Raw genomic sequence first — 15,975 nt, 5'->3', positions numbered from 1 at the left:
CTTGTGTTAAGTATTCCTTTTGCACCCTGGAAGTGTTCATGCATGAATACAAAAACAATGATCTCTTTGCTGTCGAGAATCACTCAACAGAATTGGTAAGCAGATGTGTAAAATATGGTGTGTTTTTTTTGGTTCAGTGGAATTTATGTGTCACCAAAGCAACTATTTTGGGATGTTTGCATGACAGATTCTTTTTGTAGAGTTGTATTTCATAATATTTGGCATGATAATGCAATCCCCCCCCCTCCCCCCCAGACTTTGAATAGAAAGAACAAGGCTATTTCTACTGCAAGAGACTTTTGTACACTGTCATCTTTCTTTTGGAAATTCTGCTACATGAATGGTATTTCTTTATAGCCCTTCAAACATTTTGAATTTGTGAGAAGTAGAGCTAAGTGAATGCTTTTTTTTTTTTTGTGGCAACCTATAATATGGCTAGCTTTTAAATGACATTGATATGAAACTTAGAGTGTTTGACTAGCTTCCAGGATCTGTGTAAAGGAAGCCTGTGTCTGTGGAATTAATCTACTGTTTAATCAACTAAGACAAGAGGAAATGATTTCTTAAAATAGAAGAAGTTTGGTACCGACTTTCTAATCTGGTGAAAATATGTGTTGAATTTAGAGCTTCAGCTGCTAGGTCTTTTGATAAAATAAAATGGCATGAACTTTGATGAGAGTTTGTGACACACAGTTGATTTTTGTAGTAAGAAAATGACATTGCTTAAGGCAGTCAATGAATTATAGATAAATTGTGTGGTTCTGGCAGATGGAAAAGTAGAAGATGGTAGTGGCTTTAAGTATTCTCTGTTGAGCTATACTGAGAACCACTGGGAGGTTTTTGTTTTTTTTTTATTGAATGAGAGATATGGGAAGGGGAAGAGAGAGAGAGGCATTGATTTGTTATTCCACCTATTAATACATTCATTGGTTGACTCTTGTATGGGCCCTGATCAGAGGTCTAGCCTGAAACATTGGCATATCGGAATGACACTCTACCCGGCCGGGGCATCACTAGGAATTTTTATACCACCTCACCTGATAGGCAATAACAGTACTGCTTTTAGGCTGGGGAGGGTGCAAAAGAAAAAATGCATAAGGATTACGCAATTCATCTCTTATCTTTATCTGGCATTTTGTATATTTCAGCTGCAACATGACAAGAATATATTTGTGTACTGCTCAGTGCGTTGTTTTAGGGTTGGATGGATTCAGAAGGACGGTGAATGTTATTTCAGTTTTTTGAGGTGAAGTTTTGCACTGGCGATCTGGTGATTGAATTAACAACCAGACCTGTGTGGTTCCAAATTCTCTCTGGTCTTGAAGCCATTTCAATCTTAGATATATGTGTAGAACACTATAACATGTTTTCAGAAGGCACACAGATTTTTTGTCTTCAAAATGCACCCCCCTTTTGTTTGAAGGATGAGAGTTGAATGGGAGACTAAATAAGTTGCTTTTGAACCAAAGGAAATGGCAAATGTCATGATACATTTCCTAGAATTCCTACCAGACTCATAAGACTGGATGAGTGATTCAGGGTAGTTGATCCAAGTCATCCAGAGAGAGGTGGTTTCCATCCAGCTAAAGGTTGAAAAAAATGAACACTTGTCTTATCCTATTTGGTAATCCATTTGAGAATATCATTCATTCTTTCAGACATTTAGCCATATTCACTGAGTTCCTGGAATGTGCTGAGCACTCGCTAAGACTTGTAGATGGGGGTGGGAGGTTTAGGTAAGAGTCCACTGCTCAAGGGCTTAATCTGGATATTTTACCGTTCATGCTGGATGAAAATGCCAGCCATGGGTCGGCTTTCCAGCTGTCACTTAACTCTCGATGACTTCACAGTCAGAATGTCTTCATGGAAGCCTGTGGTGGGTGGTAGTGGGCAGAAATCAGCCACTGCGTTGCCAAACCCATTGTTTCCATAGTCCTCTACCTTGGACTCCAGGCTGAAGCAATGCCAGGGGCCATCTCAGTCCCCCAGTCCTCCCCACCCCCCCGCTTTTTTTTTGGAGGTTATCTGAGAAGCCACTATAATTTTTTCAAGGTCAGACTGAACAGTATCTAGTGATTCTCTATCAGGCTTCTTTTATGATGTTGGTCAAAACCTTTACAGGAGTCTTGACATACTCCTGTCCCCCCTGACCCCCAGAGATGAGGTGGGCATTAGATTAGCTTCTGAAGAATGGATACATTCTTCTTCAGGTCATCACCCTTCTGCTGCAAACCAGAACAAGCATCGTTTTTCAGCAGCCCGCCTCCTGGTGAAGATAGGCAAGGGCTGTTGCCCTGGGGAGACTTTTGGTATCGGGCTCTCTCTTTACCAGTGTTCTGCCAAGCACAGCCCTTAATCACTTGGTAGGTCATTTGAGAAATGAATGCATGGAGATCCTTAGCAAGGGGAGTCAATTCAGGACATTGGCTTGTTTTTTTTTTAAGATTGCACATCTGTAAACAAAAGGCCATCTTTTATAATGCGATGCTTACCTTAAAGGAATCGTTAGCCCAGGAAGATGAACTGGAAAAGTTGGTCTGTCGCTGTGGGTTAAACACCTGCCACACAGGGCAAGAGGAGCATTGACACGTGCATTTATTTTTAATTCCCTCAGAGAGAGATTGAAGGGAGGCCAACTCCCTCTGCTCTCCACGATGCTAGTGTCTCAGGTGAGGCGCTGCTGGTTGGTATGGCAGCATGTTAAATGTTTTTTACAAACAACAGTCACACCCGTGCTTTGTGTTGGACCCAAATGAATCAAAGGGAATGTTTCCTCAGTTTCCTGCTGCTTTTGCTCATTTCTTGTTGAGCCGGTCACGACAGTTGAGTGAGAAAATGAAGCAAGTGTGTCTTGAGTTTAGTTCAGAAGCCCCATTCCCCGCCCTGTTCAGAGGTGCTATTTTTTTTTTTTTAAGGAGAGTTGTAAATTGTTGGCGATTCAGCCAGTTATATAAGGTACCAAATAAAATACTCTGGCCTAGACAACATTTGACTATCATTTGAAATCAAAGGCTTATCTTTTCCTTCTCTTTTGTTCATATAATATATCTTTTTAAAAAAAATATGTTGGTATTTTTTTTAATTGATTTCAGAGAGAGGAAGGGAGAGGAAGAAAGAGTAGAAACATTCATGATGAGAGAATTACTGATCAGCTGCCTCCTGCATGCTCCTTACTGGGGATAAAGCCCGCAACTCAGGAGGCATGGGCCCGAACCAGGAATCGAATCGAAACCTCTTGGTTCATGGGTTGATGCTCAACCACTGAGTCACACCAGCCAGGCCATATAATATATTTTAATTATAAATGATTCTAGTTCAATTAAATGAGCAAAAATACTATGGCCAAAATATTTTACAAGTACATTAATCAATATATCTATATGTACACACATGTGAATATATCTATATTTGCAAATTTTTAATAAACTATTATCTGGCAAAACAAAGTCTGGAAGTTTGTTTCGACAGCTGAAATGTGTTTATTTTGAATTCAATCTAAAAACGAAAAGAATTTAAACTTGTTGTCTCTAACGAATTTTTCTCTTTTCACCATCTTTCTATTCTAATACCGCTGTGACAACCTGTAAAACAAGGTTGAGGAACAATAAGATTTAGCTTTAACAATCACTTAATAGGAAGGAGGTGGGATGGCGCAGTGATGGAGTGATGGTCTTTATATGTTAAACAGTGGGTCAGCTTGCACAAGATTACCTTTGCTAAGAGGAAAGGTAAGGTGTCTTTTAGATGAACCACTGGCTTTTGTCGGCTCATCATGTCGACAGTGTGCCCCACTCTCTGGTAGGTGATGCGACCCTGGCTGTTGTAACTGGCAGATTATCTGTTATAACAGACCCCGGATAAAAGATAACACAAGTATTCGTTCGCCAGGTTCTACAGACGATGTAGTTGCAGGGAACACATGTACACCATGTAATAAATTTCTTGAGAAAATTATATTTCCATTGCTCATTGTCTACAGAAGAAAGAAGGAGGAGGAAGTAAAAGCAGAAAGAAATATAAAGCTTAAAAAAATAAGACGCGTCTCTCTGTTTGTTTCTAATAGTCTCCTGCAGACAGATCCCAGAAGATTCATGCTGGCGATGAAGTCATTCAGGTTAATCGGCAAACTGTGGTGAGTTTTTCACGGTGAATTAAGACTTAATGTTCCCCTCTAGAACTTTTAACTAAATCCGGAGCCATTGTGCTTGAATTTTTAAAATTTTCACTTTATATCCCATTTTCCATCATTTTAAGTAGTGCTAAGATGGACATATTCGTTTCAGCCTGTTTGTACCTATTTGCTAACCAATGTGTCTCTATCCTTGAGACACATTCATAGATTTTATTTATTTATTTTGCCTTATTTCTGAGTGAGTCCCCTCTCTTCATTTTCTGTCTTTGAAGGTGGGATGGCAGCTAAAAAACCTGGTGAAGAAATTGAGGGAGAATCCCACCGGAGTCGTGTTACTGCTGAAGAAGCGCCCCACGGGTTCCTTCCACTTCACCCCCGCGCCCCTGAAAAACCTGCGCTGGAAGCCGCCTCTCGTGCAGGTGTGTGGTCCGTTCCCACTGGCGGGGATAAGCCTTCGCCTGGTGGCGGGGCCTGGGCAGTGCTAAGTGTCTGAGTTGTCCCCAAAAAGCAAGATGAGAATTGGGAGGAGCTTGGTGTCAGGAGTCTGAGCATGCATAATTCTCCTGTAACCCTACTTATGTGAAAATACGCAGTCTAGCTTTGCACCGAACAATATAGTAGCCACTGGCCACGTGTGACTATTTAGATACAATTAACAGTCCCGTTCCTCCGGCTCACTGGCCACATTTCAGATGTTTGGGAGCCACCTGTGGCTGGGGGCTGCCGTTGCTGCCCCAAGTTCATTCTCTGCCCTCTCTCTCACTTTCAGTGCACACTGAGGTAAGGTTTCCAGTTTCAAGGCTAACCTTAGAGAGGCCACGTGGGGCTGAGTCGGGGGTCGGGGGATGGGGATGGTGGGGGGAGGGACGGTGGGAATAATCCACAGGGTGCGAGCAGTCATCCATAGCTTAGACGTCGTTTAGAATTGCCAGTCTTGGGTAATAATAAGCAGCAGACCGAGTTTTAGTGAGTTTTATTATTTACATCAGTCCTTAGCATTTGTTTCCTAAACCATGGAAGAAAAGCAATGACATTTGCATGCCCTTTGCCCTTTTCTAAGATTAGGATGGCAATTTGTATGTAACTGATTTTTTGCCAAATCTTCAACTGGAAGGAATGGTAGTAATCTCAAGCCATCCATTTGGATACTTGGTGATGCACAGAGCACTGGGAGTGCATTTACTGTGTTCCGTGTGTGTGTGTGTGTGTGTGTGTGTGTGTGTTGGTAAATAACAGGACGTGGAGAGTGGAGCAAGGAGGGGCATGGAATAGAAATCTCTTCTTAAGTAATAAGTGAACATATCAACCACACCCCTGATGCTTCTGTGTGCATTGCTCTGTGCAAGGTGTACCATCTTTCAATTTTGGGGGGATTCTCAGAAAGTGGTACATGACATCTCAGAGGTCTTCCTTCATCATCGGCAGATGACGGGGGACTGCCAGCTGTGGGGTACCCAGAACAGAAGTTGGGCTCTGAGGAAGGGGAGGGGGGGGGGCCGGGTGGGTAAGGCATGCTTCCTGTGGAGGTGGGAGCACTCTGGAGCCTGGGACGCCAGGCGGGGTTTGGCAGATGGGCGGGCATGTCCTAGAGGAGACAAACGCTATTGTTGAGGCACACCCACAAATGCCATCGGGGAAGGGTGTGTCTTACACAAGGTTTCCTAGAAGCAGAGTGTGTGACCGATGCTTGTGAAACTGATTTCTGAGGACATGTGCTTCAGGTGAGGGAGGAAGGCAGGCAGATCAGGAGCAGGAAGCCAGCAAGGTGGCGTCTCAGGTATAGTCTAGCCTCGGCCTGTTATGCAGGTGGAACCACAGAGCCACCGGCTCCTGTAGCTGTGCCCAGGAGGGGAGCTGTCAGCCGAGGGCTGTTCTCCAGAGAAGGGGACAGCTTTTAGCAGCTGACTCATGGCAGCTGGGCTCGCTGGGCCTGTGGGTATACAGGCACCACAGCCCTCCTGCAGGAGTGTGTGATGAGACATGTCCCCCACCCCTGCCAGGTATTGTGACAGGTGTTGGGGGGGAAGACCATATTCACATAACTTTTATTATAGTACTAGAGTCCCAGTGCATGACATTCATGCACTGGGGGGTGAGGGGGGTTCCTCAGACCGGCCTGTGCCCTCTCCCAGTCCAGAACCCCTTGGGGGATGTCCGCCTGCCAGCTTAGGCCCGCTCCCTGGGGAGTGGGCCTAAGCTGGCAGGCGAACATCCCCCTTGGGGTCCTTAGAGCTGCCTTAGAGGCAGGAGAGGCTCCCACCACCTCTGCTGCACTCACCATCCATGAGCCCGGCTTCTGGCTGAGCAGTGCTGCCCCTGTGGGAGCGCACTGACTACCAGTGGGCAGCTCCTGCATTGAGCACCTGCCCCCTGGTGGTCAGTGCTCGTCATAGCACCAGTCGTTCCACCATTCAGTTGATTTGCATATTAGGTTTTTATTATATAGGATATTGTTCTATCTTATTATTACTTATTATTAATCTATTACTGTGCCTAACTTATAAATTAAACTTTTCATAGGTATGCATGTATGGAACAAGTATAGTCTACATAGGGTTCAGTACTGCCCAAGGTTTCAGACATCCACCGCGGGTCCTGGAACATAGCCTCCTGCATAGACAGGATGGCACCCAGATTGTCTGAGTTCGAAGCTCACGCTCCCAGTCAACGATAACATAGTTAGCCATTTGTATTCACTCACTCGTCCAATCCTCACTGCCACCCTGTGCAAGAGGTGCTGTCAGTATGGCTGTTTCAGATGAGGGATCGAGGGCCTGGGCGGTTACATGATTTCCTCAGAGCTAGGATTTTATCCCAGGCACCCGGTTTGCGAACCTGTGTCTCACTAAGCATCTAGTCTTTCAAGACTCCCAGTGAATGGTGAGTGTCTCAGAGAAAAAGCAAGCTGAATGTTGCTAACAGCTGCCAGCATGCACCGACCTGGCGGCCTCGTTACCCGGGGTGGGGAGTGGGGGAAGGTGGCGCTGGCTTTGGGGAGGGGAGACGCGCGCCAAGAGCAGTCTCGGGGGTAACCTGCACCCTGTGCACCTGCTCCTGTTCCAGACCTCGCCTCCGCCCACCACGTCGCAGTCCCCCGAGAGCACCATGGACACCTCGCTGAAGAAGGAAAAGCCGGCCATCCTGGACCTGTACATCCCTCCGCCCCCGGCCGTGCCCTACTCTCCCAGGTAGGTCCCTGTCCGGTCCCTGTTCGTGGAGAGTCTGAGTGGGTGTGAAGATCATGAGAAGAAACATTGCCGAATTCCATGTGACAGGGCTGTGTCTTAAAATTGCAGTTCAAGAGTGCGACCCTAGGAGTGGGGGCTAGGGGATGGGGATGGGGGGTGGATGAAGGTGGTCACAGGTGCAAGCTTGCTGTTATAAATAAGCCCTGACCTGGCCGGGTGGCTCAGTCGGTTGGAGCCCTTGTCCAAAAGGTGTTAGGTTCAATTTCCCATCAAGGGCATGTGCCTAGCCCTGGTGGTTTGGCTCAGGAGAGAAAGCATCAGCCTGCACACCTAAGGGTCCTGGGTTCCATTCCTGTCACGGGCATATGCCTGGTTGCCAGCTCAGTTCCCAGTAGGGGGTGTGCAGGAGGCAGCCGATCAATGATTCTCTCTCATCATTGATGTTTCTGTCTCTCTCCCTCTCCCTTCTTCTCTGAATCAATAAAAATATATATATTTTTTAAAAGGGCACATACCTAGTTTGCAGGTTTGATTTCTCGTTAGGGCAGGTATGGGAGGCAACCAACTGATTGATGTTTCTCCTTCACATTGATGTTTCTTTCTCTCTCCCTCCCTCTCTCTATTCCTCACCCTTCCTCCCTCCCTTCCTTTCTCCCGTCCTCTCTCTCTAAAATTCATAAATACATATCCTCTTTTTTAAAAAAAATAAGTCCTGGAATATAATGTACAGGATGGTGACTAATTTCCAATAATGTCATCTTGTATATGCAAGTTGCTGAGAGAGTAGGTCTTAAAAATCTCTCATTACAAGAAAAGAATGTGTAACTGTATGAAGTAATGGATGTTATTTAAACTTATTGCAGTGATCATCTCCCTCTCTCTCTCTCTCTCTCTCTCTCTCTCTCTCTCTCCCCCTGAAATCATTATGTTCTACACCTTAAACTAATACAATATTATGTCAATTATATTTTGATAGAACGGGGGGGTGCTTTGATTCTTAGGGGGGAAGTGTAGAGACAGACCCAGGTTTCAGGGGCCTTGTCACTTTGCAGTTTGGTGGGGAAGGGGCTCCTCATAGAAGTATGTGTTCTTGGGAATGCACTGTTTTGGCTCCTCCCTGGACATTGGGAGGGGGTGTTCGGGGTTCCCTGAAGCCGAAGTTTCATGAACTACACGGTAAATTCATCTCTGGGGAGGAAGGTAATAGATATTTCTGGGACATTAGCTATAGTCACAGCTTTATTTTGCTGAGAGAGGTGTGTTCTTCATGGCACTTAAAAAATATGGATGTAGGTGTGGATGAACTCTATTTGCACACACCTGTGTGTATGTGTGTGTCTATTATAAATTCTTAAAGCTCATTGCTTTATAATGGCTGCCTTAAATGTTATATGATATAGCGAGGATGGTCATACTCGATATTATATAGGGGGTGATTTAGGTATAAAACACAGGCTTATTTGTGTCAACTTATATATTTGCATATGTTGGTAAACCTCGAGAACCTGGCCCATTCATTCAGTATACATTTGCTTAGTGTCAGGCCTGGGTTACCATTTGCATAAAACAGATGTAGTTCCTGCCCTCCCCTCCCCCCCAGACAACTGCCAATGGCTCAGTCAGCTGTTCTAGAATCAATTGAGAAATATGTAATTATGCTATAATATTTCCTAAGACAAAGTTTGGGTTGAACTTAGGGTGATGTTTTACTTTATATTAGAGTTTTTCACTTATTTCTTTCTTCTTCTTCTTCTTTTTTTTTTTTTTTTTTTTTTTTTTGGTAAGCTAAACTATTTGCTTCCATTGTATTTGCTCCTGGCACAAAGAAGAATTAATGTCATTTTCCTCTTCTTTGAGTCTTGGTTTGCCTAGAACGTATTATAGCATGTAGAGCAGTCGCCGTAGGTGATCAGGGCTTTCTGGTTAGGAGATAGGACTCTTCCTTGTAGACAAAGACTGGAGTCATGTGGCCATGGGATCCTACGTGTGTTTAGAGCAACAGGCAGTTGCCTTTGCATATGCAAAACACAGGAGTGTCACTGATGGTCAGTGTGTGGGCTGTTGAAACTGTAGGAAAGACACCCCCCCCCCAACTCCCAACCCTGAGTGTTCTTGTCTGGGTCTCAATGACTGGTCACAGGGCAGTGGTAACACAGAGGGCGATGTATATAGTGAGCAGGAAGAGGAGCTAGGGCTTTTAATCTACTTGGGGAGGCACATATGCGTGCGTGCTCCCCCTCCCCCAACACATGTCATTAACGAAGGATATTTTCTGAGGCATGAAGAATGCAAATGGTTACAGAGAATGAGGGGTGAGTCATGGAAGCTTTGTGAATGGGAAGTTCTAGTCCAGGTTGAAAAGTGTGGAAGGAGACAGATTCATGGGGGAAGGGTGCACACAGGCAGCTGGCTCACGGGGGACACCGCCCTGGCTAGGCTGATCCTCGGACGGTTTTGGACCCAGTTGATTCTGTAGTTTGTCTGGTACTTTTTTACAGGGATCACCTAGTGGGATTTACTAAATGCAAAACATGTAACCAGCTGGTCACTTGGACACATGAAAATTAATTTCAACTTTTAGTATAAGCTGACATTTAGAAAAAATGAAGTTGCAATCGAAGATCCAGCGCTTGACAGTTCCCGTACTTGGTTCAGAAAATAGACACTCTCCACTGGGGGGCTATAAAGGGCCCTTTGTGTCTTTTTTGACATAATTTTCAAATCTAACAGCTCCATTCACAGCAAGTGTCTTTTTACCTGGATCTTGGCAAAGACACTGCGCTGGGCATGAGAGAAAGGGCTCCACAGGTCCCACCTGAACCCGAGATTCCTGTAGTGAGTGGTGACCCAGTGATAGGACAGATGTTCACGGAAACCGGGGCCCTCTTTCCAAAGGTACATGTGTACCGTTTGCGCACATATGAAAACATGTATTTTCCCTTATTTAAATAGGAGGATCATGATATTTGCCTTTATTGAATAGGGCCTCTATGTATTTGAGAAACAACTGGGATTGAAAAAGCCACGCTTTTCCCCCAGTGGAAAGGAGGTTGGCACCTCCTATGGGCGCCTCCTGTAAGCGGCTCTTTGTAAGCCAGTGCATGACCTCCCACTGCCTCGCAGGAACGAGAACGGGAGTTTCGTTTACGGAGGCCTCAGCAAGTGTAAGCGGCCGGCGCCTGGCCCCAAGGGCTCCGAGTCCCCGAATTCCTTCTTGGACCAGGAGAGCAGGAGACGGAGGTTCACCATTGCCGACTCCGACCAGCTGCCTGGGTATTCGGTTGAAACCAACATTCTGCCCACAAAAATGAGGCAGAAAACACCGTCGTACGGTAAGTGTCTGAGTGTGTGTTTGGTGCTGCTGTCTCTTCCCCAGCCCCCTCCTTGTTAGGGACGGCTGGCTGGGTTTGGCAGGCGCTGAGGGGAATCTGAGGAAAGCATAAACCTCAATGTAATTCGAAGTATGAGTCCTTTATTCCTTCCTCCAAAGCGCAGCCTTGTTGAGTCATCGCTCCGCTTGGCATCAAAGCCTGGTGGGTGAGATCACGTTCCAGTTTTAAATCTCAGAGCTTGGGTTTTAGCTGCGGAGTGGCCCCGCTCTGCGCACCCACAGCCTCAAGTTCAGCGCCCCCTGTCCCCGTGGCTCGCTGCGGAAATGCGATGCTTTCAGTTATTGTCCTTACTTTTAAATATGTGACTGCTTCTGCTTAAGTGAGTGTGATCCTGCAGGGGTGGCGGTCTAGAATACAAATGAAGGGGGTGATGATTCTCTGAGCCACCCAGTCACCCACTGTCACCTTGCTCCCTCCCACCCCCCCAGGCAAGCCCCGGCCTTTGTCCATGCCTGCGGACGGGAGCTGGATGGGGATCGTGGACCCTTTCGCCAGACCTCGCAGTCATGGGAAGAAAGGTAAGTTTAAGCAAATCACCTCAAATCAGGAATCAGAAGACCCAGGCCCCAGATCTCAGTCCTGTTCCTAAATGTTCTGGGATAACTGGATAGAGGACTTCGCCTTTCTGAGCCGCATCGTCTTATCTATGAAGTCAGGAATGCGCAAGACCTCAGACCCCACGTATTTCTAGAATGGCAGAATGATGCAGTCCTATTAGTGCTTGTAAATCTCCTTAGCAGTGTGCGCTTTGAAAAGGCTGCAGACATTAATGGTCCGGTTTCTAAACAAGTAGAAATAAATTATTCATTATGTAATCTCATCCTAAATTTTATGATTACTGGAGTCTGTTTGATTTTTCATGAACAAACATGGATTCCCCCCTTGTCCCCCCAAATCCTTCTTGTGTCAGAGGGTACTTACGGTTAGAAAAGCAATTTGTGTTTAGTCCTCCCTATGGGCAGTTACTGGTTGTTGCACTGGTCTTGAGAAAAAGGTTTAAAAATAAATATTCTTATTTTTTTGCCAGTTTTATTGGAGTATGTCGGCACTGGCAGGGCATTCTAACATTGCTTTTGCAGTGCTAAAACAAAGCAGGTGGCAGGTTGAAGTCCACAGGCTTTAGATGGCGAAGGGAAGGAGAAAAACATTCTGAAAGCCCAACTTTCACAGTAATTGACCCCTGACATCTCCCTGGGACTTGGTACCGTTTGTCACCGGAGTATCCGTATCACCTGGGTTATGCTAATGTGGAAAAGGCAGAAGACACCTGTCTGACGTCCAGGGCACCTCCAGTTACAGGGAAAGTCTGTGGAGCAGTCAGCAGGTGGCAGGCTGTCCTTTGTTTAGATTTTAAAATGTCAACATCTTTCTTGCTGGTCTCAGCCTTTGAAGCTCAGATGTGGCCTTTTATTGCCTTTATGTCCTGAGAGATGGGGTGAGAGGCGGGTCGGGGAGTGTGAAATCAGTAAATGGAAAACCTACCTGACCCCCTGTCCCCACTCCCGCATTTTTCTTGTATGATCATGTTAGAATGAAAGGTACAAATAACAGCTTTATTGCGATGGGACTCACATACACCATCATGCTCACCCTGGGGTGGGGGCATCTGAGTGCTCTTCAGGATGGTCCTGGTGTTGTGTGTCCGTCACCATCTCTAATTCCAGCACATTTACCCTCTGGAAAAGCAGCCCTAGGCCTGTGGGCAGCCACGCCGCATTCCTTCCTCCCTCAGCCCCTGGCAACCACTCATCTACGTTCTGTCTCTGCATTTGCTCATTCTGGACGTTTCATATCAAGTGACTCATATGTGGCTTTTTGACAACGGGCACTTTTTTATAGTAACTTTTGCCCTTTGATTACAAATGCAAATCAATTACTGGAAGAACATCTCGAAGGTGCTCACCTGCATCATGAAACTCAGCATCAGGCTGCTTCCCCCAACCGAGGAACCATCAGGTGCAGGTGTCGTGTCTCTTCCAGCTGTCTTCATAGATACAATTATACACTTGGGAAAAGCGTGCAGGGTGGGAGGCAGAGAAGCTCACTAACACTATGGAAGCTGAATATTATCTAGAACATTTTTAATAGCTGCATTAGTATTCCATCTCATGGCTGTCACACCTATTTATTTAGTATTTGTTGGACATCTAGGTTACTTCTGTTCTTATTCATTCCCCACCCCCATCGTAAACAATGCTTCAGGTAGCACCCTTGTACGGAGATCTTTGCACATTTTTAGAGGTAGAATTTTATGGTGAAAAGAATGCCAAGTGGCCTGCGTTGTAGGTTTCTATTCAGTTTCGTAATCACCCGTCACCGATCCCAGGGGTTCTCCTAGGGTGGGATCAGTCTTTCTGCTGGGAACTGTCCCGAGTAGCAGAGCATTAAAATGTTTTGGATTCCCTCCATGAATGGTGAACAGTGCCCGCCCTTCATTCAGGTGACAGCTATTAACGTGAAAGAAAAACAACAAGACATTCAAACCCGTGAAGAATTTTTGTGAGTTTATTTGAGCCAAACTCTTGACAGTTGCCGGGAAGCAGTATCTCCATGAATGGGGATAGTGCTCTGGAGAATGGCGGGTTTTCCTGTATTTTTATACATTGCAAGCAAAGGAGGGACGTAGGTGGGTCACATGAAATCCACTGGTGATAGACTAGAGAGGCGGCAGAAAGCAAAGAGAGGGGGCAGGGGGAGGGGTCCTCTGGGATTGGATGAAAAGTAAAATGATAGACACATACTTAGGTGGGTGCAGGAAGAATGAACATGATAACAGTGAAGGAATTTGTGGTATCTGTCTTAGCGCCCAGCACATTAGGTTGTGCCCCAAGGGGTCCAGAAAACGGGAGGTTATGTCACCCAGACATTTCAAGGGTATGTTATCATAGATGCAAAAAGACAGATAGGCTCAGTTAAGGTAGAGGTTGACCTTGTCAGTGAAGATACCAGCCTAGGACGTAACTATCCGCCACAACTGCTTTTAGTTAAAGTTTAATTTCAGACCATCCTTTGTGGTTACTGTAGGCCTCTGAGTTTGCAAGACCTCCATGCAGGCCTCCCCTGAGCTTGTCAGGTTTGCATGTGGCCCCTTTCGTCCACACATCCAAAGGCACCCCCACTTTTTTGAATGCTCCTTAGGGGCGCTCTAGCATAGGAAGCCTGTTCTAGGAGCATGTGCTATGTGCTGCAAGCATCGTGAAAGGACGATGGGGAAGGAGCATGGGGTTAGCAGCTTTCTCTCTTGGTTTCAAGTGAAGTCATGAAAACCCTCACCCTGGTAACGGAGGGCGGCTTGCTGTCTCTGCTCTGCCCACCTGTCACCTCTCAGGTGGGAAAGCAGCCCAAACTATGATGGCCCTCGGCCATTTCTACTTTCCACACCCCCAGGGGGTGGGCCTGGCCGTCAGCGAGGCCTCCTAGCCCATCCCTGGGGGAGGGCAGGCTGTGGTACCGCCATCAAAGGGCATCAGAAGGTTGAGCGGGCTTTGGGCCCACTTAGGCGGTGCACGGTCATTTTAATGGACTTGTGGTCTTTGTCTGACAGCAGGTGAGGATGCCCTTTGCCGGTATTTCAGTAACGAACGGATCCCGCCGATCATCGAAGAAAGCGCCTCTCCCCCCTACCGGTTCTCCAGGCCCCACACGGAGCGGCAGCTGGTCCGAGGCGCGGACTACATCCGAGGCAGCAGGTGCTACCTCGGCTCAGATCTCCATAGCAGCGCCACCATCCCGTTCCAGGAGGAAGGGACCAAAAAGAAACCCGCCTCGTCGGGGGCCAAGGCCCCGGCCACGGAACCGTCCCTGCTGGTCAGCTGGCTCACGCGCCTGAAGCTGTTGACTCACTGAGCCCTGCCCTCGGGGAAGCCCCCCTCCCGCTCACAAGTGCCTTCCTTCCTAGTGGGCCGCCGTTCTGACTTTCATGCACAGTATTATGTAGACACCTTTTGCAGATTCTTTTGTGTGTGGTTTTTTTTTTTTTTTTGGAAAATTGTGTGCCACCCTTGTCGGATGGTGGAAGTAAGTGGGTGGGAACCGATCCAGAGGCCCTCGGCGCCGGCTGGTGGAGGCGGAGGGAAGAGATGGGTAGAGATGGCTTTTCTGGCCTCATTCGCGTCGGAACCCGGAGACACGCTACAACCCAGCCCGCAGCCTCTGCCGGGATTGGGGCAAACGGGAGGACCTGGGGCATTGTTGGTTTGGGGGCGGGACAGAGTCGGTGGCCATTGCCGCACAGATGTATTGGTTTGTGGTCCAGCTTCTCCGCCCGAGAAAGCCAGTGGGGAGAACGCTTTGGTTTTGCTTGTGCAAGCGCCGGAGCAGCTTTGCCTTGGCGATCCCATGACCCGGCAGTGTCTGCCGCAGAGCAGGGGTGCGCGGGCAGATGGGTCACACCAGCTTCACCTGCTCATCCCAGTCTCAGTTCAGGGCGATGAACACACAAACACACGGAGAGGGGGCTGATCACACACACAGCCCTTCTGTAAGGCCCCGAGGGTGTCCCTGTTACATGTTATCGTCTTTGAGGGAAGAGAAGCTGTAAGATTTGCTGGTAGCCAAAGTCTCCTTAAGAAAAACGAAGCAGCAGGACTTCAGTTTGTGAAAGAGACGTCAGTTCGCAGTGTGACCTGTTCAGCGTCCGTCTTCCAGAGGAGAACGGACCGCCCTTCAGTCGGCCATGTTGTGCCGATTAGAAAAACCTCGGCGAGTGTCACGGTCACAAATTTTCAAGTAGCATCAGGTATTTTGGAAAAGTGTGTCTGGGTATTAACTCTTGTGTAAGCTGAATGTATAATATTTTGTTAGAATGGAAAAGTACTATCTTGTTAATTTAAGTGTTTTAAATACAGTTGTATATTTTTCCTACTCGTAGTCACACGGAGTGGAAGTATTTGTTTTGCGCCATGCACAAAGCTAACAAAAAAGAGAGTTTGGGGTCGGTTCCGATTTACAAGTGGCTGTTGCGACCACGGGTGTTCCTGTGAAAAAGGAAAATGAACCCTCCCAAGAATTTGGGATTTTCTGGCTTAGAAATGGGGGTGTTGAGGAGGCCTGTGTGAAGTCACATGACATTTGGGGAATTTTCTCAGGTATTGGTAGGCAGAGCTGGTATCCTCCAGCCAGAAATCCACCCCCCACCATATCCCCAAATGGTTTATTTTGCCGAACTTCCTGAAACTCAGTGACTTGGAGGTTCCCTGGAGTTAGTGAACACCTTCCCTTTAAAATGGTCTTGGTGGGTGAGGGAAGAACAGCCCTCACCGAT

The 15,975-nt window shown here is 46.8% G+C and overlaps 1 protein-coding gene across 3 annotated transcripts in view; it reads left to right on the top strand.

Annotated features, from left to right (window-relative positions):
- Positions 1-15,581, top strand: part of CNKSR3 (CNKSR family member 3) — a 76,704-nt gene extending 61,123 nt beyond the window's left edge. The window contains exons 8-13 of one of the 3 annotated variants that reach the window (XM_081094867.1): positions 4,064-4,132; positions 4,405-4,551; positions 7,196-7,320; positions 10,444-10,652; positions 11,141-11,230; positions 14,260-15,581. In XM_081094867.1, the coding sequence (XP_080950993.1) occupies positions 4,064-4,132; positions 4,405-4,551; positions 7,196-7,320; positions 10,444-10,652; positions 11,141-11,230; positions 14,260-14,558 (939 nt within the window). In that variant the 3' untranslated portion in view covers positions 14,559-15,581. Of the gene's footprint in view, positions 1-4,063; positions 4,133-4,404; positions 4,552-7,195; positions 7,321-10,443; positions 10,653-11,140; positions 11,231-14,256 lie in introns of all 3 variants that reach the window. The other 2 variants (XM_081094866.1, XM_081094868.1) reach the window with 2 other exon arrangements.
- Positions 15,582-15,975: the final 394 nt, after the last annotated feature.

The sequence above is a fragment of the Myotis nattereri genome (genome assembly GCF_964212035.1).
Source record: "Myotis nattereri genome assembly, chromosome: 6".
Classification (NCBI taxonomy): Eukaryota; Metazoa; Chordata; class Mammalia; order Chiroptera; family Vespertilionidae; genus Myotis; species Myotis nattereri.
The sequence above is the reverse complement of the archived record's forward strand: the minus strand, read 5'-3'. Positions and strand labels throughout refer to the sequence as shown.